This window comes from Myxocyprinus asiaticus, chromosome 39 (genome assembly GCF_019703515.2).
Source record: "Myxocyprinus asiaticus isolate MX2 ecotype Aquarium Trade chromosome 39, UBuf_Myxa_2, whole genome shotgun sequence".
Lineage (NCBI taxonomy): Eukaryota > Metazoa > Chordata > Actinopteri > Cypriniformes > Catostomidae > Myxocyprinus > Myxocyprinus asiaticus.
The window spans coordinates 31,709,099-31,731,247 of NC_059382.1; the positions used below are offsets into that span (position 1 = coordinate 31,709,099).

The 22,149-nt window shown below is 37.7% G+C and overlaps 1 protein-coding gene across 3 annotated transcripts; it reads right to left on the reverse strand.

Moving 5' to 3' along the window:
• Positions 1 to 1,060: 1,060 nt before the first annotated feature.
• rnf169 (ring finger protein 169) lies at positions 1,061 to 21,662 on the reverse strand. Of its 3 annotated transcripts, XM_051680059.1 has the most exons (7): positions 21,284 to 21,416; positions 20,541 to 20,627; positions 20,354 to 20,427; positions 17,476 to 17,568; positions 17,202 to 17,308; positions 16,815 to 16,917; positions 1,061 to 6,508 (listed from the first exon to the last, which is right to left on the reverse strand). In XM_051680059.1, the coding sequence occupies exons 3-7, from the start codon at positions 20,384 to 20,386 to the stop codon at positions 5,324 to 5,326; spliced, it is 1,521 nt and encodes a 506-aa protein (XP_051536019.1). In that variant the 5' UTR covers positions 20,387 to 20,427; positions 20,541 to 20,627; positions 21,284 to 21,416; the 3' UTR covers positions 1,061 to 5,323. The 3 variants fall into 3 exon arrangements, with proteins under 3 accessions (XP_051536019.1, XP_051536018.1, XP_051536017.1); XM_051680058.1 differs by lacking the exon at positions 20,541 to 20,627 and having other exon boundaries at positions 17,226 to 17,308; positions 21,284 to 21,662; XM_051680057.1 differs by lacking the exon at positions 20,541 to 20,627 and having other exon boundaries at positions 21,284 to 21,662.
• Positions 21,663 to 22,149: the final 487 nt, after the last annotated feature.

The following is a 22,149-nucleotide window of genomic DNA, read 5'->3' on the forward strand; positions in this document are numbered from 1 at the left end:
GCGGAAATCATAGAGCCCTACATGTGGTGACGGCAGTGTTAGCAGACTCCGATCGTTGAATGATTTCAAATTAATTTACATAGCGGAGTGTAAAGGCTGCATCACCACAGTACCACCTGTATGATTTTTTTTTTTTTTTTTTTTTTTTTTTTTAGAAAAAATTAGTGGCCTGACCATTGCCATTGTCTGAATGTTTTTGTGTACACTACAGCAGTGTTGGAACTAGAAAAAAAAAAAAAAAAACTATATCACTATATCAATACTTGTACATGTAACAAAAAACGTGTTTTTTAATATACTAAAATATTTTCCAGGACAAATAAATATTTTCCAGAACATTCAGGTGTTTTTTCTCATTTTCCATGACTGGAAAACTGCATTGCAAAAGTCCAGGTTTTCCAGGATTTGTAGGATGCGTAGGAACCCTGGTCATCTATCTTGATAAACTGATTGCTAGAATGGCTAGGTATCATTGTTGCAAGTGGAGGATTTTTGGATGAACTGAAAGATTAAATAATAAAATACTGTATTATTTAAACTTTGTTCATCCAAAAATTTTAAATAGGTAAAAATGTATTTATACAGCGCCATTCTAGACAGTTGTCACATAGTGCTTCACAGTAAAAAAAAATAAGCAGTATAAACATAAACAAGACAGAAGATAACCCATTACAACATAACACACAGCCATAAAAAAAAATTAAAAAAAATTGCATAAACCACTTGAGACAAAAGACCGCACAATCACCCGATATAAACTAGGTGAAAACCAACATGTAAAAATTTCCACGTTTTTAAGAGTTTCTTAAATATTGGAAATTTAACTACAAATAGTCATTGTAAACATATTACATGTATTGATTGTAATTCTTGATCAATTTAAGGCATCCTGGGTGAATAAAATTATAATTTTCATCAAAATTTTATAGTGATTCCAAACTTTATAACTTATAATTTGATGGTTGCAGCTTCACTTCATACAATGAACACGCTGATACCGTTGGTATAAACCCTGTCAATCAAAAAGTTCTTAAATAAAGGCGGAGACTTCTAGTTGGTCTTGAGTTTTTATTTTGTTTTATTAATTGGATAAAAAAAAAAATAATTATAATTATCTTAATTTTCTTCAGTGAATTCCTTCAAGTTAAACAAGGCAAAAAATGCAGAGAGGGATTGGCAAATATGAATTGTCAAGTTATAAAAATGAAAAAGAATAGGGCTGATCATGAATAGCATTGAATAGACTGTCAAAAGAGAGCAAGGCATTTCACTTAAACAACAAAAACACATTTTCATCCTGAGCATCTAATGAAATGTGTCAAATACAAAGTAAATGCTTTAAATACTTCATAAAAAGGCAAAAATCAACTTTAAAGTGAACGCTACATTATTTCATTACTTTAATGCCAGTTATAGATAATGTATGCACATAGTTTTTTATTGATTGAAAGCAGACAATCCTGTGTTTTAGAAAGGCCATATTTTTAAAATGACATTATCACAAAGTACCGTTCCAATAAATATGTGTGCTTTACACTTGCACAGAATTTATATTTTCAAAATAACACAACATTCTCTTTCAAACCCAGCAAATACCTTTCAACAATGGAAGACAATCCAAGTGCTTTAAAAGCCAGTCAAAAATTGCAATCCCCAATAACGTCTTTGCATCAGTGTCAATATAGGCGAGTCATATTTCCAAAATAGTACAGTAATGCATAAAAATGTATTTTATCTTTTCAATAGTACATCTTGTAGTCTACAGAAAAATTGTATAGAACATGAAATCATGAAATTAACCTGTAAATATATATATATATATATATATATATATATATATATATATATATATATATATATATATATATATATAGCCAATTTGCAGAAACCAGCCATGTTGGCACATTACAAACAATGACCTGTCTAAATAAAAATAAAATAAGGTGAAAAGCAAGATTAAATGTATGTGCATGTACATGGTCTGTGTGAATGTGTAATTTTTCATCAAAAGTAACATGATTAAAGCTTGCTTGGCAGACACAAGTCACAAAATAGATCTCTTCAGTAAACATTGCTTAAGAAAGTTGAAAAAAGCAGCCTTTCAGAGTAGTGTTTCACAGTGGGTGAACATCAAGCTGAAAAATGAAAAACTGAGAAACTCTAAAAATGTTTCAAAACGAATATAACAGAAAAAAAAATCCTAAAGACAATTAACCAATTTGTTTTGCTTGTTGTCGAATCAAGCTAGATTTTTCATTCTGGTGTTACATGCAAAGCTTTTACAGAAGTGTCCAAATGCATTTATTTGCATCCTCTCAAACTGTCTTGAATCACAAGTCAGTAATATTTAGAAACAGTTATGATATCTAAATTATATGGATAAGTGTTCCTGATTGTAGAAAAACAAACAAACAAAAAAAGGTTTAAAATACAAAAGTTTAAATTAAATGTAACAAATAAAACTAATTGCATTTAGAAATCAGGACTAACATTGACTGTCGCATAGTGTCTTTTAGGGTTTCAACAGAACAAACTACTTTATAGTTATTTTACTTAACACAAAACGTATATTAGTTAGGCCTGGAAAATACTCAACACGTATGCAAAAGCAAACACTTCTAGCTATGCAAGCTGGATTTTACTTGCTGTTGTGTTCTGAAATGTGTCAGAGCCCAATCTGTAATGCACCTATGCGTTGCACTCTCAGCATTGATGTAATGGCCGTTGTAGTGAGCATCAGTGTAAACTGTCTTCTTCTGAGGTCACTTTTCTCTGTCAGAACAACTATCATAACAATCAACATATGAATGACTCAGCTACTTGTAGTTCTCTCTGCATTTTAGGTGGGGATAAAAGTATTTTAACATCGAAAGATTAACACACCAACTTTATGACAACAACGTGACAGTGTGCTTGCAACATTTTGGTCAAGCATTCACATCTGCGTTCATGTACTTGCATAGAGTATATTTCTTGTCTTGGGCTGCAATTTTACTCTTTTCCACCTCAATGAATCATTTATGAAGAAAATGTTTTAGATTCATGTAAGGTGGCTGCTTAAAGAAATCAATTTTCCAATGTCTGGGCTAAAAGGGTTATGCTACATTTTGTACACAACATCTTCTGTTCTGTTCCGTTCCTATGATATTCTTTGAAACATGCAAACAGACTTCTTGTGGAGTAATTATGAGAACAAAGAGACTGTAAGGAGTACTACTACTGACTCAAAAAACTAAACATACTTGAAATACTGAAATGCTAAAGAGCCTTTCAAAGTTCTTTATACTGTATATTTTCTGTCCTCAGACCAACATAGAGCTAGTTTCCTCTCTTTTTGGGTTTGGACATAGATGACAGATAAACAAAGCTGGATAGAAACAAACTGCAGGTTCAAATCCAGATCACTATGGGAAAGTTGCTGAGAGCACAATCATGAATGACCATCAGGGCTGGGTGTAATCTGATTACTTTGTAATTACTGTAATCTAATAATTATTAAGACAAAAGCAGCATTCAATTTTAAATTCTACTAATCAGATTATAGTTACTAATTTTCAATGAATTTAATTACTTTTATTTCAACCTAGTCTCACAGAATGCACATTACTATAACTACTTTTTTGCAAACTGACTTTTACATGCCGCATTCTATGTTTCGTCACATTTTCCTGGTCAAATCAACACTAGAGGCGCTACAACAACTGTGCATTTGATTCACTTTCACACAAATCATGAGTACAATGGCTTATGACTTTGTAAACACTTATTTTTCGCCCTGTTACTCACACACTGCTATGTTATGATATCGAAACACTTACTATAATGCATCATTTGAAAAACAACATATTTTAATGCTTGCATTACAGATTCACCTACATTTACACACTTATTTCAACGTGATTTGCTTCCGCAGCGCCTCACCTGATAGAGTGTTGGACTTTGGACCCTTAAGTATGCGGTTCGAGACCAGTCAAGCACACAAGCTTAAACATGAGACGAGGGTGTCATAGAAGTGTCATGAGATGACATGGTTGCTTTAGAAAATGAGCTTTTCATTTATAATTTTTGCTCATTTTGGAGGTACGTTTTACTAATTTCAACCTCCATCTAATATTCAACTTAAAAACCTTGTCTGATAATGACAACATTTCACTCGCTTTTGGCGCCCCCACTGGACATTTCATCCCCTGCAGCGAAATGTAAAAAGGCACATTATTTTTGTTCTGCAAAAATGTTGCCACAGTCATGTAATGTTCATGAGACCAGGCTGTTTTAAGTACATTACTTGGATTACATATTTATAAAATAGTATTATGTAGAATTTAAAACATATTATGTTCACATGCATGTCTCTTTGTGTTTGTGACAGCTGAAGCATACACCATTGTAAGGGCAAAACCTGTGGTGCTGAGTGCATGAATTGCATGCAATAATGAACAAGAAGGAAATAGACATTATTTTGAATACATTGAGCAAAAAAAAAAAAAAAAAAAAAAAAAACGTTTTCTGTGAAGTGTTTTAGAAAGTCATTAATGTGATGACTTTTTTGATGAAGGCCCAAAGCATAATCTATGCAAGTATGTGAACGCAGGCGCATCTTGCATTCTCAACGTTGCTATGGGACGCTGTAGCGAAATTAGAGTGAACTGTCCGCTTCTACGGTGTGTTTTCTCTTTCAACTCAACTACTGTGATGAAGCAACAGTTTGAAGAGAATATTGCTGAGCAAGTAAGTTAAAGTCAATATATGTATAGCAAATTATCTAATGACAACACATCCAGTTTAATGGCACAGGCATTTGTCGGTAACTCTATCGCCTCGAGTACTGAGGTTTGTAAGCATGTTCAACCAGACCGACCATTGGCAAAGCGGTGGCCAAGCGCTTGCATCTGCATTCACATACTTGCATAGAGTATGTTTTGGCCTTAAAGGAATGTTCCAGGTTCAATACAAGTTAAGCTCAATCGACAGCATTTGTGGTATAATGTTGATTATCACACAAATTTATTTTGACTTGTCCCTCCTTTTCATAAAACCTGGAACATTCCTTAAATTAATCAGTTTAGTGGATTATTTTGAGTACTTTACCCAACACGTGCCCTTGAACAAAGGCACTTAACCCGAATTTTGCTCCATGTGGAATGTTTCTGCTGATGAATTGCAAGTTGCTTGGGATGAAAAGCTGATAGATTACAAGAAAAATAAGTAAATATGTATCTTGCATTACAATATTCTCCAGCCTATTTTCTGCCAAAATAAAAGAAAACTTTAGTGACTTGTGACTAATCGCTAAAATAAAACACTACAATAAATGTAGGTCCTTTTAACAACTACAGTTAAAGTGCTCATTTCTTTTGGATATTCTATCTGATCTGCGTGTATTGTGTTCTACAGTCACATCTTTTGTAGCCCAAGACCGGAGTACATATTTGTTATGACTTGTCTTGTGCCTGTCCACTTTTTGACGTTCTCTATCAAATTGTCTTTGTAACTTAAGTGCCAGTTCTCTGTCCTCCTTTTCCTGATTAATTCGTCGAACAAACAGATCATCAAATCTGTTGCAGGCATTGCAACAATGTATCCTGGATATTTTTGACTGTACAGTCTCTTCTAAGTGTTTGGTTTTGTGGCTTCTCTTTTTGCCCCTTCTTGAGGTAGGTCTGATAAGTTCACAGCTCCTGGTAGTGGGCACATTTATAAGGTTCACAGGGTCTATAGTACCCTGATTACAATGTCCAACATGCTTGTCTAACATCTGATCACTCACACCTGATGGTCCGTATTTACAAAGTGTTTCAAATCTGCTGTCCCCCTTTGGGGTTGGAGTATCGGCAATAGTTTGTGTTGTCGATTTGGTGAGAGCACTAGCTGGTTGTGTACCTTCCTCTTTGTTACACTGATCAAAAACCAGCCATCGCTTATTCCAGAGTACAGGCTTTTCTTTCCGATTTTTAGACTCTTCGGTGCTTACACGGCACATGCAATGATGATCTTGCAAGTTGTCCTTGGTTACAACACAGCTGCAGGGTTGAATGTCCCTCTCTTCAACGGTACTCAGTTTAAGACAGAGATCTTCTGCGATCGGACTTGTGATGGTTCCTTTAGAGTTCACTTTGATGCACTGACGATCCACCTCAATTTGCTTCCACTTCTGCAAGATGGTGGGGCTGGCCTCGTAGCTTGTCGACTTGTGCAGACTGCGTGCCAAGTTCCTAGGTGTTGACTTTACAATCGTGGGTTCCAAAAGTCGCCCATCGGGCAACCTTTTGGGTGGAGTGCATGGCGAGCAGACGATTGGCTTAAAATGGTTCAGTTCTTCTGATATGCTATCGTTGCTCTCGGGGCTAATGGACCTCTCTGGTTTAGCCTGAAGCCCGAGTGAAGCAGAGGAGGTGTGGACACCCCGCCAGTGGAGCCTCTTATCTAGGCTGAGTACCGGTGCTGAGAAAGACCTACTGTTCTCAGAGGAGAGAAGAATTCCAGCGTTGTAACTATGAGTGATGTTAGCCTAGAGAGGGGGAAGATATTTATTGTGGCACCACTGAGAATGAAGAAAGACTGATACGCTGGAAATACAGTTGAAGTTAGAAGTTTACATACACCTTGGCCAAATACATTTAAACTCAGTTTTTCACAATTCCTGACATTTAATCATAGAAAACATTCCTGGTCTTAGGTCAGTTAGGATCACTACTTTATTTTAATAATGTGAAATGTCAGAATTATAGTTAGAATTAATAGCATTTATTTCTTTCATCACATTCCAAGTGGGTCAGAAGTTTACATACAATTTGTTAGTATTTGGTAGAATTGCCTTTAAATTGTTTAACTTGGGTCAAATGTTTTGGGTAGCCTTCCACAAGCTTCTCACAATAAGTTGCTGGAATTTTGGCCCATTCCTCCAGACAGAACTGGTGTAACCGAGTCAAGGTTTGTAGGCCTCCTTGCTCACACACTTGTTCAGGTCTGCCCACAAATTTTCTATCAGATTGAGGTCAGGACTTTGTGATAGCCACTCCAATACCTTTACTTTGTTGTCCTTAAGCCATTTTGCCACAACTCTGGAGGTATGCTTAGGGTCATTGTCCATTTGGAAGACCCATTTGCGACCGAGCTTTAACTTCATGGCTGATGTCTTGAGATGTTGCTTCAATATATCCACATAATTTTCCTTCCTCATGATGCCATCTATTTTGTGAAGTGCACCAGTCCCTTCTGCAGCAAAGCACCCCCACAACATGATGCTGCCACCCCCATGCTTCATGGTTAGGATGGTGTTCTTCGGCTTGCAAGCCTCACCCTTTTTTTCTCCAAACATAACAATGGTCATTATGGCCAAAAAGTTCAATTTTTGTTTCATCAGACCAGAGTCAATTTCTCCCAAAAGTAAGATCTTTGTCCCCATGTGCACTTGCAAACTATAGTCTGGCTTTTTTATGGCAGTTTTGGAGCAGTGGATTCTTCCTTGCTGAGCAACCTTTCAGGTTATGATGATATAGAACTAGTTTTACTGTGGATATAGATACTTGTCTATCTGTTTCCTCCAGTATCTTCAAAAGGTCCTTTGCTGTTGTTCTGGGATTGATTTGCACTTTTCGCACCAAACTACGTTCATCTCTAGAAGACAGAATGAGTCTCCTTCCCGAGCGGTATGATGGCTGCGTGGTCCCATGGTGTTTATACTTGCATACTATTGTTTGTACAGATGAACGTGGTACCTTCAGGTGTTTGGAAATTGCTCCCAAGGATGAACAAGACTTGTGGAGGTCCACAATTTTTTTTTCTGAGGTCATGTCTGATTTCTTTTGATTTTCCCATGATGTCAAGCAAAGAGGCACTGAGTCTGAAGGTAGGCCTTAAAATACATCCACAGGTATACCTCCAATTCAGTACACCTCCTATCAGAAGCTAATTGGCTAATTGGCTAATTGTCTAAAAGCTTGACATCATTTTCTAGAATTTTCCAAGCTGATTAAAGGCACAGATAACTTAAGTGTATGTAAATGTCTGACCCACTGGAATTGTGATATAGACAATTAAAAGTGAAACAATCTGTCTGTGAACAATAGTTGGAAAACGTACTCGTGTCATGCACAAAGAAGATGTTCTAATGACTTGCCAAAACTATAGTTTTCAAATATGAAATCCATGGAGTGGTTAAAAAAAAAATAGTTTTAATTACTTCAACCCAAGTGTATGTAAACTTCTGACTTCAACTGTATGTTTGGAAATATGCTCTTGTGGAGACTGCCAAAGACTATAACAAAAGTTTATATTTCCTGCTATATGTGAGCTGTGGCCTAGTGGATAAAACTTTAGGCAGAAAAAACTTTAAAGGTCTATTTATACTTCTGCGTCAAACCTAAACTAAAGCATCTACACAGTGACCTACAGCTGAAGTCATAAGTTTACATACACTTAGGTTGAAGTCATTAAAACTCTTTTTAACCACTCCACAAATTTAATATTACCAAACTATAGTTTTAGCAAGTCATTTAGGACATCTATTTTGTGCATGACACAAGTAATTTTTCTAACAATTGTTTACAGACAGATTGTTTCACTTTTAATTGACTATATCACAATTCCAGTGGGTCAGAATTTTACATACACTTAAGTTAACTGTGCCTTTAAGCAGCTTGGAAAATTACAGAAAATACTGTCAAGCCTATAGACAATTTGTTTCTGATAGGAGGTCTACTGTATTGGAGGTGTACCAGTGGATGTATTTTAAGGCCTACCTTCAAACTCAGTGCCTCTTTGCTTGAGATCATGGGAAAATCAAAAGAAATCAGCCAAGACCTCAGAAAAAGGTTCATCCTTGGGAGTAAATTCCAAATGCCTGAAGGTACCATGTTCATCTGTACAACCAATAGTATGCAAGTATAAACACCATAGGACCACGCAGCCATCATACCGCTCTGGAAGGATACGCATTCTGTCTCCTAGAGATGAAAATAGTTTGGTGTGAAAAGTGCAAATCAATCCCAGAACAACAACAAAAGACCTTGTGAAGATGCTGGAGGAAACAGGTAGACAAGTATCTATATCCACAGTTAAACGAGTCCTATATCGACATAACCTGAAAGGCTGCTCAGCAAGGAAGAAACCAATGCCCCAAAACTACCATAAAAAAGCCAGACTACAGTTTGCAAGTGCACATGGGGACAAAGATCTTACTTTTGGGAGAAATGTACTCTGGTCTGATTAAACAAATATTGAACTTTTTAGCAATAATGACCATCGTTATGTTTGACGGAAAAAAGGGTGAGGATTGTAAGCGGAAGAACACCATCACAACCGTGAAGCATGGGGGTGATAGCATCATGTTGTGGGGGTGCTTTGCTGCAGGAGGTACTGGTGCACTTCACAAAATAGATGGCATCATGAGGAAGGAAAATTATGTAGATATATTGAAGCAATATCTTAAGACATCAGCCATGAAGTTAAAACTCGGTTGCAAATGGGTCTTCCAAATGGACAATGACCCCAAGCATACCTCCAAAGTTGAGGCAAAATGGCTTAAGTACAACAAAGACAAGGTATTGAAGTTGCCATCACAAAGCCCAGACCTCAATCTGATGGAAAATGTGTGGGCAGAACTGAAAAAGCATGTGCAAGCAAGGAGGCCTAAAAACCTGACTCAATTACACTAGTTCTGTCTAGAGAAATGGGCCAAAATTCCAGCAACTTATTGTGAGAAGCATGTGGAAGGCTATCCAAAATGTTTGACCCAAGTTAATCAATTTAAAGACAATGCTAACAAATACTAACAAAGTGTATGTAAACTTCTTACCCACTGGGAATGTGATGAAAGAAATAAAAGCTGAAAGAAATAATTGTCTCTACTATTATCCTGACATTTCACATTCTTAAAATAAAGTAGTGATCCTAATTGACCTGAAAACACAGGCAATGTTTTCTACGATTAAATGTCAGGACTTGTGAAAAACTGAGTTTAAATGTATTTGGCTAAGGTGTATGTAAACTTCTGACTTCAACTGTATGTGGTAGTTTGCATTTATAATTCTTTGTTATTGTGTCTGCATTGTTCTAGTACTAGTATATTGAGAGAAAATACTCAGACATTCTTTAAAACATGTTTTTGTTTGACAGAGGCAAGTCACACGTGTTTGAGATGGCAAGAGCGTGTAAAAATGATGAGAGAATTTGGGGACAAAAGCAAATAATATTAAAAAAAAATAAGTGCATTTCCAATAAAAATGCACATTTTGTCCCACTTTTTGAAATGCCCACTTCACAGTAAAGCATTGATCTTGAAATTTTGTAAATTTACTGATATTACAGAAGTAATCTGTAAAACGTTAACACCTTTTTTTTTATTCTGGGCTAAATTAAAATACTCTGACAGTGGGAATTAGTTAGACATTTTTTTCACGATTTTCTTTCATCAGGTTCTTACTGATGCCTTTTTTAAACTAGTTTAATCACCGACACATTAGGGGTTTTCATAGAGGTTTCAAGAGTCAGCCAACTTTGTAGTCGCGTCAGTGCGACCTCTTGCAAAGTTTAATCACGCTGTTAAGAAAAATGGTTGGAAAATGCAACAATATAGTCGCAGTCTGGAGCCCTGTGTCCTATGTGAATGGTCCCAAAGGCTGTTAATCTGAAGTTTGCTAGTTCAATCCCTACAAAGTGTGCCATTGAGCAAGGCAATTTACCCCAAGTTGCTCTAGGGCCATGGTTTTCAAACTTTGAGAACCCGGAGCATGTCAGGGCGGTGGGGAGATTTATGATAAATTCATCAAGTGAAATCAAAAGATAAATAAATACTATAAAAATGTATTGTGAAGATAAATGGAAATAATTGGTTTAATAGATCATAGTCCAGTTTATGTTATAAAACTGTTAATGTCAAGAGCTCAACATGCATTTCATGCGAGAGCGCATCCATGTACCGGTTGCGCCAGTGCGAATCCCTCCGCTCGCACGCAGATGTCCTTTGCTCTCCCTCAAAACTGGATGCACACTCTCAAATTTACAATACGCTGATCTATGAAATTTCCCTGCTCAAAAGGTGTCCCATGCATTCGCATATCTATTATAAAGCTCTGCCTCTGTTCATTCATATTCTGCCTGTTGATGGGTTAAATCAAGGGAGAAACGATACCGGAGTTTGAGTAGTCAACTCGCCATTTGGCCGGTAACTTTTTTTTATTTTATATATATATGTATATATGAAATGAAGCATAATACAAAATATAAATGTTTAAATTCGTATTGTAAGAATTATGTTCTGATGCTCGCTGATGATGTATAGTAAGTGATGTGAGCAAATACAACCTTTAACTAAGAACATCTGTTGCGACTGACATCTTCTGTCACCTCAGTGAAAAACAGCTGCACAAGTTTATCTATGATGCAGAAAATCCGAAAATATGTAATAAAAATCACACGTGTCCATTATTACGTGTTCAACATGATTGGGTCTGTATATGTCTCTATGTGTTTGTAACAAATGCAGCTTCACACAGAGACAGAGATTAGCAAATGTGATGCGAGTTTATCACAAATATAGGCTAAAAACTGTTAAGTAATCCCATTGTCATGAGGACAAATCTGTATTTTAATAAAACTAATGCAGAATACGAATTCATATTATTATTAGAAACCTTTATAGCTGTTAATCATGCATCAGTGTATAACGCATATATATATATATATATATAAATAAATATTTATTTATTTATATATAAATATATAAATAAATATTTATTTATTTATAAATAAAAATAAATTTATTTATATTATTTATTTATACAAATAAATAAATATTATATATATATATATATATATATATATATATATATATATATATATATATATATGAATAATAGTGCCGCCAAAACTGCACCAACCCTCATCTCAGAATACCATTCTGAGATGCTATTCTTCTCACCACAATTGTACAGAGCGGTTATCTGAGTTACCGTAGACTTAGTCAGTTCGAACCAGTCTGACCTTTCTCTGTTGACCCCTCTCATCATCAAGGTGTTTCCATCCGCAGAACTGCCGCTCACTGTATGTTTTTTTGTTTTTGGCACCATTCTGAGTAAACTCTAGAGACTGTTTTGTGTGAAAATCCCAGGAGATCAGCAGTTACAGAAATACTCAAACCAGCCCGTCCTGCACCAACAATCATCCATGCGATTATCTAATCAGCCAATCATGTGGCAGCAGTGCAGTACATAAAATCATACAGATATGGGTCAGGAGTTTCAGTTAATGTTCACATCAACCATCAGAATGGGGAAAAAATGTGATCTCAGTGATTTGGACAGTGGCATGATTGTTGGTGACAGATGTGCAGGTTTGAGTATTTCTGTAACTGCTGATCTCCTAGGATTATCATGCACAACAGTCTCTAGAATTTACTTTGAATGGTGCCAAAAAACAAAAAACATCCAGTGAGTGGCAGTTCTGTGGACGGAAATGCCTTGTTAATGAGAGAGGTCAACAGAGAATGGCCAGACTGGTTCGAACTGAAGTCTACGGTAACTCAGATAACCGCTCTGCACAATTGTGGTGAGAAGAATAGCATCTCAGATGCTGATCTCATATTCCGAGATGAAAGTTGGCACTGTTTTGGCAGCACTAGGGGGACCTACACAATATTAGGCACGTGGTTTTAATGTTGTGGCTGATCAGGGTATGCGTATATATATGTACACAGTGGTGTGAAAGTGTTTGCCCCCTTCCTGATTTCTTATTTTTTTTGCATGTTTGTCACACTTAAATGTTTCAGATCATCAAACAAGTTTAAATATTAGTCAAAGATAACACAAGTAAACACAAAATGCAGTTTTTAAATGAAGGTTGTTATTATTAAGGGAAAATACAAACCTACATGGCCCTGTGTGAAAAAGTGATTGCCCCCTAAACCTAATAACTGGTTGGGCCACCCTTAGCAGCAACAACTGCAATCAAGCGTTTGCGATAACTTGCAATGAGTCTTTTACAGCGCTGTGGAGGAATTTTGGCCCACTCATCTTTGCAGAATTGTTGTAATTCAGCCACATTGGAGGGTTTGAGCATGAACTGCCTTTTTTAAGGTCATGCCACAGCATCTCAATAGGATTCAGGTCAGGACTTTGACTAGGCCACTCCAAAGTCTTCATTTTGTTTTTCTTCAGCCATTCAGAGGTGGACTTGCTGGTGTGTTTTGGATCATTGTCCTGCTGCAGAACCCAAGTTCGCTTCAGCTTGAGGTCACGAACAGATGGCCGGACATTCTCCTTCAGGATTTTTTGGTAGACAGCAGAATTCATGGTTCCATTTATCACAGCAAGTCTTCCAGGTCCTGAAGCAGCAAAACAGCCCCAGACCATCACACTACCACCACCATATTTTACTGTTGGTATGATGTTCTTTTTCTGAAATGCGGTGTTACTTTTATGCCAGATGTAATGGGACACACACCTTCCAAAAAGTTCAACTTTTGTCTCGTTAGTCCACAGAGTATTTTCCCAAAAGTCTTGGGGATCATCAAGATGTTTTCTGGCAAAAATGAGACGAGCCTTAATGTTCTTTTTGCTCAGCAGTGGTTTTCGTCTTGGAACTCTGCCATGCAGGCCATTTTTGCCCAGTCTCTTTCTTATGGTGGAGTCATGAACACTGACCTTAACTGAGGCAAGTGAGGCCTGCAGTTCTTTGGATGTTGTTGTGGGGTCTTTTGTGACCTCTTGGATGAGTCATCACTGCTCTCTTGGGGTAATTTTGGTCGGCTGGCCACTCCTGGGAAGGTTCACCACTGTTCCATGTTTTCGCCATTTGTGGATAATGGCTCTCACTGTGGTTCTCTGGAGTCCCAAAGCTTTAGAAATGGCTTTATAACCTTTTCCAGACTGATAGATCTCAATTACTTTCTTTCTCATTTGTTCCTGAATTTCTTTGGATCTTGGCATGATGTCTAGCTTCTGAAGATCTTTTGGACTACTTCACTTTGTCAGGCAGGTCCTGTTTAAGTGATTTCTTGATTGAGAACAGGTGTGGCAGTAATCAGGCCTGGGTGTGGCTAGAGAAATTGAACTCAGGTGTGATAAACCACAGTTAAGCTATGTTTTAACAGGTGGGGCAAACACTTTTTCACACAGGGCCATGTAGGTTTGGATTTTGTTTTCCCTTAATAATAACAACCTTCATTTAAAAACTGCATTTTGTGTTTACTTGTGTTATCTTTGACTAATATTTAAACTTGTTTGATGATCTGAAACATTTAAGTGACAAACATGCAAAAAATAAGAAATCAGGAAGGGGGCAAACACTTTTTCACACCAATGTATATACAGGTGCATCTCAATAAATTAGAATGTCGTGGAAAAGTTCATTTATTTCAGTAATTCAACTCAAATTGTGAAACTGGTGTATTAAATAAATTCAATTCACACAGACTGAAGTAGTTTAAGTCTTTGGTTCTTTTAATTGTGATGATTTTGGCTCACATTTAACAAAAACCCACCAATTCACTCTCTCAAAAAATTAGAATACATCATAAGACCAATAAAAAAAACATTTTTAGTGAATTGTTGGCCTTCTGGAAAGTATGTTCATTTACTGTACATGTACTCAATACTTGGTAGGGGCTCCTATTGCTTTAATTACTGCCTCAATTCGGCGTGGCATGGAGGTGATCAGTTTGTGGCACTGCTGAGGTGGTATGGAAGCCCAGGTTTCTTTGACAGTGGCCTTCAGCTCATCTGCATTTTTTGGTCTCTTGTTTCTCATTTTCCTCTTGACAATACCCCATAGATTCTCTATGGGGTTCAGGTCTGGTGAGTTTGCTGGCCAGTCAAGCACACCAACACCATGGTCATTTAACCAACTTTTGGTGCTTTTGGCAGTGTGGGCAGGTGCCAAATCCTGCTGGAAAATGAAATCAGCATCTTTAAAAAGCTGGTCACCAGAAGGAAGCATGAAGTGCTCCAAAATTTCTTGGTAAACGGGTGCAGTGACTTTGGTTTTCAAAAAACACAATGGACCAACACCAGCAGATGACATTGCACCCCAAATCATCACAGACTGTGGAAACTTAACACTGGACTTCAAGCAACTTGGGCTATGAGCTTCTCCACCCTTCCTCCAGACTCTAGGACCTTGGTTTCCAAATGAAATACAAAACTTGCTCTCATCTGAAAAGAGGACTTTGGACCACTGGGCAACAGTCCAGTTCTTCTTCTCCTTAGCCCAGGTAAGATGCCTTTGACGTTGTCTGTGGTTCAGGAGTGGCTTAACAAGAGGAATACGATAACTGTAGCCAAATTCCTTGACACGTCTGTGTGTGGTGGCTCTTGATGCCTTGACCCCAGCCTCAGTCCATTCCTTGTGAAGTTCACCCAAATTCTTGAATCGATTTTGCTTGACAATCATAAGGCTGCGGTTCTCTCGGTTGGTTGTGCATCTTTTTCTTCCACACTTTTTCCTTCCACTCAACTTTCTGTTAACATGCTTGGATACAGCACTCTGTGAACAGCCAGCTTCTTTGGAAATGAATGTTTGTGGCTTACCCTCCTTGTGAAGGATGTCAGTGATTGTCTTCTGGACAACTGTCATATCAGCAGTCTTCCCCATGATTGTGTAGCCTAGTGAACCAAACTGAGAGACCATTTTGAAGGCTCAGGAAACCTTTGCAGGTGTTTTGAGTTGATTAGCTGATTGGCATGTCACCATATTCTAATTTTTTGAGATAGTGAATTGGTGGGTTTTTGTTAAATGTGAGCCAAAATCATCACAATTAAAAGAACCAAAGACTTAAACTACTTCAGTCTGTGTGCATTGAATTTATTTAATACACGAGTTTCACAATTTGAGTTGAATTACTGAAATAAATGAACTTTTCCACAACATTCTAATTTATTGAGATGCACCTGTATATATATATATGGAAAAAATTAAGAGACCACTTCAAAATTATCAGTTTCTCTGGATTTACTATTTATAGGTATGTGTTTGAATAAAATGAACATTTTTGTAATATTCTATAAAGTACTGACAACGTTTCTCACAAATTCCAAATAAAAATATTGTCATTTAGAGCATTTATTTGCAGACCTCGAATAATGCAAAGAAAACAAGTTCATATCCATTTTTATACGACCAGATGGAGGATCGGTGATGATCTGGGGGTGCTTCAGGAAGGCTGGAATCGGGCAGATTCATCTTTGTGAAAGACGCATGAATCAAGCCATGTACAAGGTTATCCTGGTCCATGCCACACAGCCAGGTTAATCAAGGTGTGTATGGAGGACCACCAGATCAAGACCCTGTCATTGCCAGCCCAATCTCCAGAACTGAACCCCACTAAAAACTTCTGGAATGTGATCAAGAGGAAGATGGATGGCCACAAACCATCAAACAAAGCCGAGCTGCTTGAATTTTTGTGCCAGGAGTGGCATAGTCACCCAACATGCCAAGAAGCATGAAAGCTGTGATTGAAAATCAGGGTTATTCCACCAAATATTGATTTCTGAACTCTTCCTAAGTTAAAACATTAGTATTGTGTTGTTTAAAAATGAATATGAACTTGTTTTCTTTGCATTATTCGAGGTCTGAAAACACTGCATCTTTTTTGTTATTTTGACCAGTTGTCATTTTCTGAAAAGAAATGCTCTAAATGAGATATATATATATATATAAGGGGGGTCTTGTAAAATTTTCTCTGAGGGGGGGTCTTACTGTCCAAGACTTTGAAAACCCCTGCTCTAGGGGGATTGTTCCTGTAATAACTATACTTTGTCACTTTGGATTAATTTGTGTGATAAATGACAATCATCTAAGAAGTAACTGAAATGCCATACCTTTTCAGGAACATTGGAATGTACATGACCTCTGTTTTTTCCTCTGCCATCCTCAGAGTCAGTACAGCTCCTGCTCCTCTGAACTGCACTGCTATGAAGGCAACTGGAATGCAGCACAATGATGGAATGGATGTTTATTTTTGTCAGAAAACAGTTTGTTGAGGAAAGCATCAAAATTTAAGTCACATTGGGTAAGCTTTACTTCAAAATGCAGACATTACAATATAATAAATCGTGATAGAACTATATATCAGTCAGATTAATCGGCCACCCTGCTCTCTGGATATCGGTATCAACAATTGAAAAACCCATATTTATCGGCTACTCATAATAACTGGTTAAAATCTGATCATAAAATGATTAAATGTAAAAAACAAAGTGTAATACCCTCTATTGCAATCAAGGGAGCACCTTGTTTTTCGTACAAATGCTGAAACATGTCTGGTCCTCTTTCCAACGGGCTCTTCATTCTCAGCATCTGAGACTCCACAGAACTGAAACACAGCAACTACTGTGAGAGGGATAATCAACAGTCACTCAGCTCTTACCAATATTTAAATACAGAAATATAATAACTTATGATCCCAAAGCATATGAATTAACTGTACATGTGTACGTTTCAACCCAAGTAGGTAACAAAAAGGAAAAGTCTAAAACGTACAGGATATTGACAATGCTTCAGCATCCCACACTCATCCATTCTGCGAAGAGGGTGTTTTTTCTTTCTCTCCTCAGTATCATCACCGCCTCCACCCTGATGAGAGATTGTGTTTAATGTACTTTTATTACTGAAATTTAATGTTATAACAAATGTGTGACAACATTTTGAAAGTTTTTTTTTTTTTTTTTTATAAAATGGGCTGCCAATTTAACGTTAGTGTGATTAATTATATAAAAAATAATGCATTCAAAAAATAATCATGCCTCATGATCTGCATGCAAATTCCATTATAAAAGTACGTATTTTCCTACCATCAGAGTCAATCAAGCTCGAAGTACATGTAACTTTGTGTTTTTACGAGTCGTGTCAGTAGGGGGCAGTCAGTGCACCTATTCAAACCTCACAAGCAGCGCAGCCACAGAACGAGTGTTGGTCACACAGGAAGCGTTCCTGACAGCTGGACGAAGTACAGCAAAATGCAGGGATCTCGAGACGCAATTTTCAAAGTTAAACTACTTTTAACTTCACACAGCGCCTTAAAAATGATGCTTTTTTGACACTGAAGACCGTCTGACGCATATGTATTTTCATTTAATTCTATGTATTTAATTGTTGTCTATGTACATAGAACTACATTTAAAATGAGCGCAGATGGAACACAAGAACGCATCCTGTAAGAACAGGACAGATTGACAAGCTTGATTACAGAATGGACACCAATGTGTTGTCAATCAAATAAGTCCTGGGCATCATCTACTACTACTACAGAAACAGACTGACTACTTGCAAGTTGCAATAGGTATAAATAGCACCTGCAACACAGCGTGGCTATTTCCACGGCAAAAGTCTGGTGGAAACTCTGAAAATGTAGACAAACTGCACGCCTAGTGTTGCTGCAGTAGCTTGGGATGTAATGATAGTGTGGGTGTGCTTTTATTAGTGCGGACGACCTGGGTTCGATTCCGCCTTTTTTTCCATCTTTTTCCCATCCTGTTTCCTGTATACACTATTCATATTTCCTTCAATACTAGCTATAATAGTAAACAAAATAAATACAAACATTGATTCCCTCGCAGTTATTTTGTCACAGAGAAGGTCAGGGAGTTGAGAGAAAGGTTTGATTCGGGTCAAAATTAACCATGGTTTTACTATAGTAATATTGTAGTAACCATGTTTTTGGCAGAAGTCACAGATTTAATGCAATTAATCATGTTGTTACTACAGTAATATGGTGTTAATATAGTAACCATGTTTAATTTTGTGGCTAGTATGATTTTATTACAAAATACCATGGTGATAGTGTGGTTCCTGTAGTAAAACTATGGTTAATTTTTATAAGGCAAGGTTTGGGTTAGGTTTAGGGGTTACGGGTTGGTGTAAGCCTGTAGGGTGTCTGTGGGACTCCAAATAAACACAATAAACACTCTGTAGTGATGCCCCTATACTGTATATTTATAGGGGCATCACTACATTTAATAAAGACTGCAAATAGTATCTGCCACTATTTTTACCAGGGTGCAAATAGCATCTAACATTATTTGCACTTAGTGCAATGATGCATTTTGTTGCTATTTACACTTAAGTGTAAACACACTTCATGTAAATGGCTTAATCCCTTTTTGCACTTGGTGCAAATAGCCTCTGCCTTACAGAAAATATACCGTGGTGGTACAATGGTATATTCATATACTATGGTATTTACATGGTACTCTAATGGGGCTTTTCCACTGCACGGTACAGTTCGACTCTGCTCACTTTTTGGGGGTTTTCCACTGTGGATAGTACCTGATACTTTTTTTTTTTTGTACCACCTTGGTCGAGGTTCCAAGCAAGCTGAGCCGATACTAAATGTGACTTCAAAACCCTGCAGATCACTGATTGTTCAGAGAGATTCGTCACTACCAGCATCACTGGATTTGCGGCACGGGACGTCAACCCGCTAGTTTTAAAGTTAGCAACAGCGACAGCAATATCGTTTGTTCACGCGACTTTCGAATTGTAAAAAGAAATGGCTGTGCGCAAAACCACGCCGTGGTCAATAAACGAGGTGCAGACGTTCCTCTCGTTAGCGACAAACGAAACGACACAAAAAAGTATTTCAGGAAGTGTCTCAGCTGTTGGCCGCACACGGCTACCACCGGACCTACCAACAGTGTAGGGGAAAGTAAAAAAAAAAAGAACAAAAAAGAAAAAGAAACTTAAAAGTGACTACAGAACCATCAAGGACCACAACAGCCGGAGTGGTTCAAACAGAAGAAAGTGGAAGTGGTTCGACCAAATGGACGCTATCTATGGCAATAGACCGGCGAGCAATGGGAGGGAGAGTGCCCCGGACTCTGCGTTGTTGGAGTCCACGATGGTACGTTAACTCTATATTCTGCTTGAAAGCTTCACTTTATTTAGCTGACCAGCTACTGGAAAGCTTGCTTCTAAAACAACCAGGCCAATTTAACTGTTACACTTGTGTAAAATCACCATGCAACAACTGCTTTATGCAGCACAATGAGCTAGTAGCTAACAGCTAGCGGTCGTGTTATTATGGTCAGTAATTTTGTGTCGCGTTTAAGATGATGTCATGGCAGTAGAGGCGGCGCAACTATGACGATCAGCCTATAATCCCACCCACGTTGAGGCGGCACTAAACTGCAGTGGAAAAGCAAGATCAGAAAAGTAAAGCGAGCAGAGTCGAGTCGAACCATAAGGTGCAGTGGAAATGTGCCATAAAATACTTTAAAGAATGGCATGGTTCTAAATGGGATTACCTTGGTTTGTATATAAAAACATAGCATTACAATGGTGCTATTTTATAAATCCAAGCGAATGTAAATATCAGATGTGGAAAAAAACTCATAAGTTTAATAATACCTATGTAACTTACCTTGATTTTTAGTTTATCGTACTCTTGACGCATTTCTCCAGACTTATGAATGGGTACAGGTGCACGAAAAATTTCTAACAGAAAAAAAAAAAAAGATTAGCAATTAAAAAAAGATAAAAGGTTATCAGCTCTTTAAAAATTTACCCAAGTGGCCCCTTCCCTTTTCCTAACACCAAAGCCAACTCACACAATGAACACTTTGATCCCCTCTGAAATCTCAGTTCTTCCACTAACTCCTCCCACTGGACACACAAATGCCTGGACAAGTTACAATCTGTCCAAGCAACAGATCAAGTTTACAAACTGCATGAAAACTACACAACTGCGCAAATAAGACAATAAAATAAGATGTATTGCAAAATATAATAATAATAATAATAATAATAATAATAATAAATACATTTAAAAAACTGTCCTGTTAACAAACTGTTTCATAAACAGACTAAGAAAAATATCCTGTTTTTATTTATTTTTTTAGATTCGCATGACAAATTCGGATTTACTAGTCATTTAAACGTACTGTAGCACGTTACCAAGTCGAATAATGTTTTAATTACATTTAATCCGCTAAAATCAGTAAGGGGTCGTTCACACAAGACATGTTTTACGTTCAAAATTGTAAAACGGAGCACAATAGTAGGCAGAGGGTTCAAACGTATATCGAAAAGTTGCATTTTTTTTTTTTTTTTTACTTGACACGGCACCTTGATAACGCAACGCTCGTGGCAGTTACGACACAACTGTCAAAATAAATTAATAAAAAAAACAGCACAGACGTAACTCAAGAACGCGTCCTTTGTGAACGCCCCAAAACAGTTTTCAGATTCACGTTACAAATTTAGATTAATTTGCCACTTAAGTTATCGAGTTACCCTTAAAAAGTAATTTACTTCAAACTAAAGATTATATAATCTGTCAACGCATACTGACCATCGTCCGCGGTCTCTCCATCTCTTTGCTCCATCCTCCGCTTACATCTCTCCGGGTGACTGAGCCGAACCAGCTCCCAGAGTTCAGTGTTGACCAGGCTCTTCTCCCGGGACTGTTTACGGGCCCAGCTGGACACTCGCAGCCGGCACAGCGGACAGCATAAACTGATCAACTTCACCGTCCGCTGGAAGCAATGCAGGCACACCGAGTGTCCACATGGCATCGTTACAGGCTCCAGCAGTATCTCTGAGCACACGGGACACCGAGCTTCCTCCAGAGTCAGAGGAGCAGCAGGAGCGCAAGGCCTGGTTTTGTCTGCCTGCCCCAATCCAGCGGATTTGGCAGAGCCCACCGCCGCCATCTTCTTTGGTATGTGCCTGCGTCTGAAAACAGGCCCCGCCCAGTCAATGCGTCGCGGGAAGCGGCAAGTCTCCCTGGCTGCAGCTTGAAGAACGGGGCGGGGCAACACATAACTTACTCTCATTGGCTCGGTCATCTTTTATAGGTGTTCATGATAGGAAATGCGTTTATTTTGCGTATAATTTTGATTATAGTGCTGTGGCTCGTAAGTGATATGAAATTGTGTTGTACCTCACAGTTCTTTGCACACAGATGTAGTAGGAGTCAGACTGAGCATGCAGCAGCATGTTGTTGTTTTAGTCTGAAAATGAGCGGAGGGCAAACTTACTAATCCTACTATGGCGAAGATTCAACTCTAATATTAATGCGGTTGTAGTCAGTGTTACAATTATTTAGCAAGATAATATTAATTTTAGTGCTATATCTCGTAAGTGATATGACTTTGTGTTGTACCTCACGTGTCATTTCAAACAAATTTAGCAGGACTGAGTCGCATGGAATGATGA

Coding starts and splice junctions, on each gene's coding strand:
- rnf169 (XM_051680057.1), bottom strand. CDS start 21,644: ATGGCGGCGGTGGGCTCTGCCAAATCCGCTGGATTGGGGCAGGCAGAC. Junction 17,569..20,353: donor ACGATAAACTAAAAATCAAG/GTAAGTTACATA, acceptor ATCTCTCATCAG/GGTGGAGGCGGTGATGATAC. Junction 16,918..17,201: donor TCCCTTGATTGCAATAGAGG/GTATTACACTTT, acceptor GCTGCATTCCAG/TTGCCTTCATAGCAGTGCAG.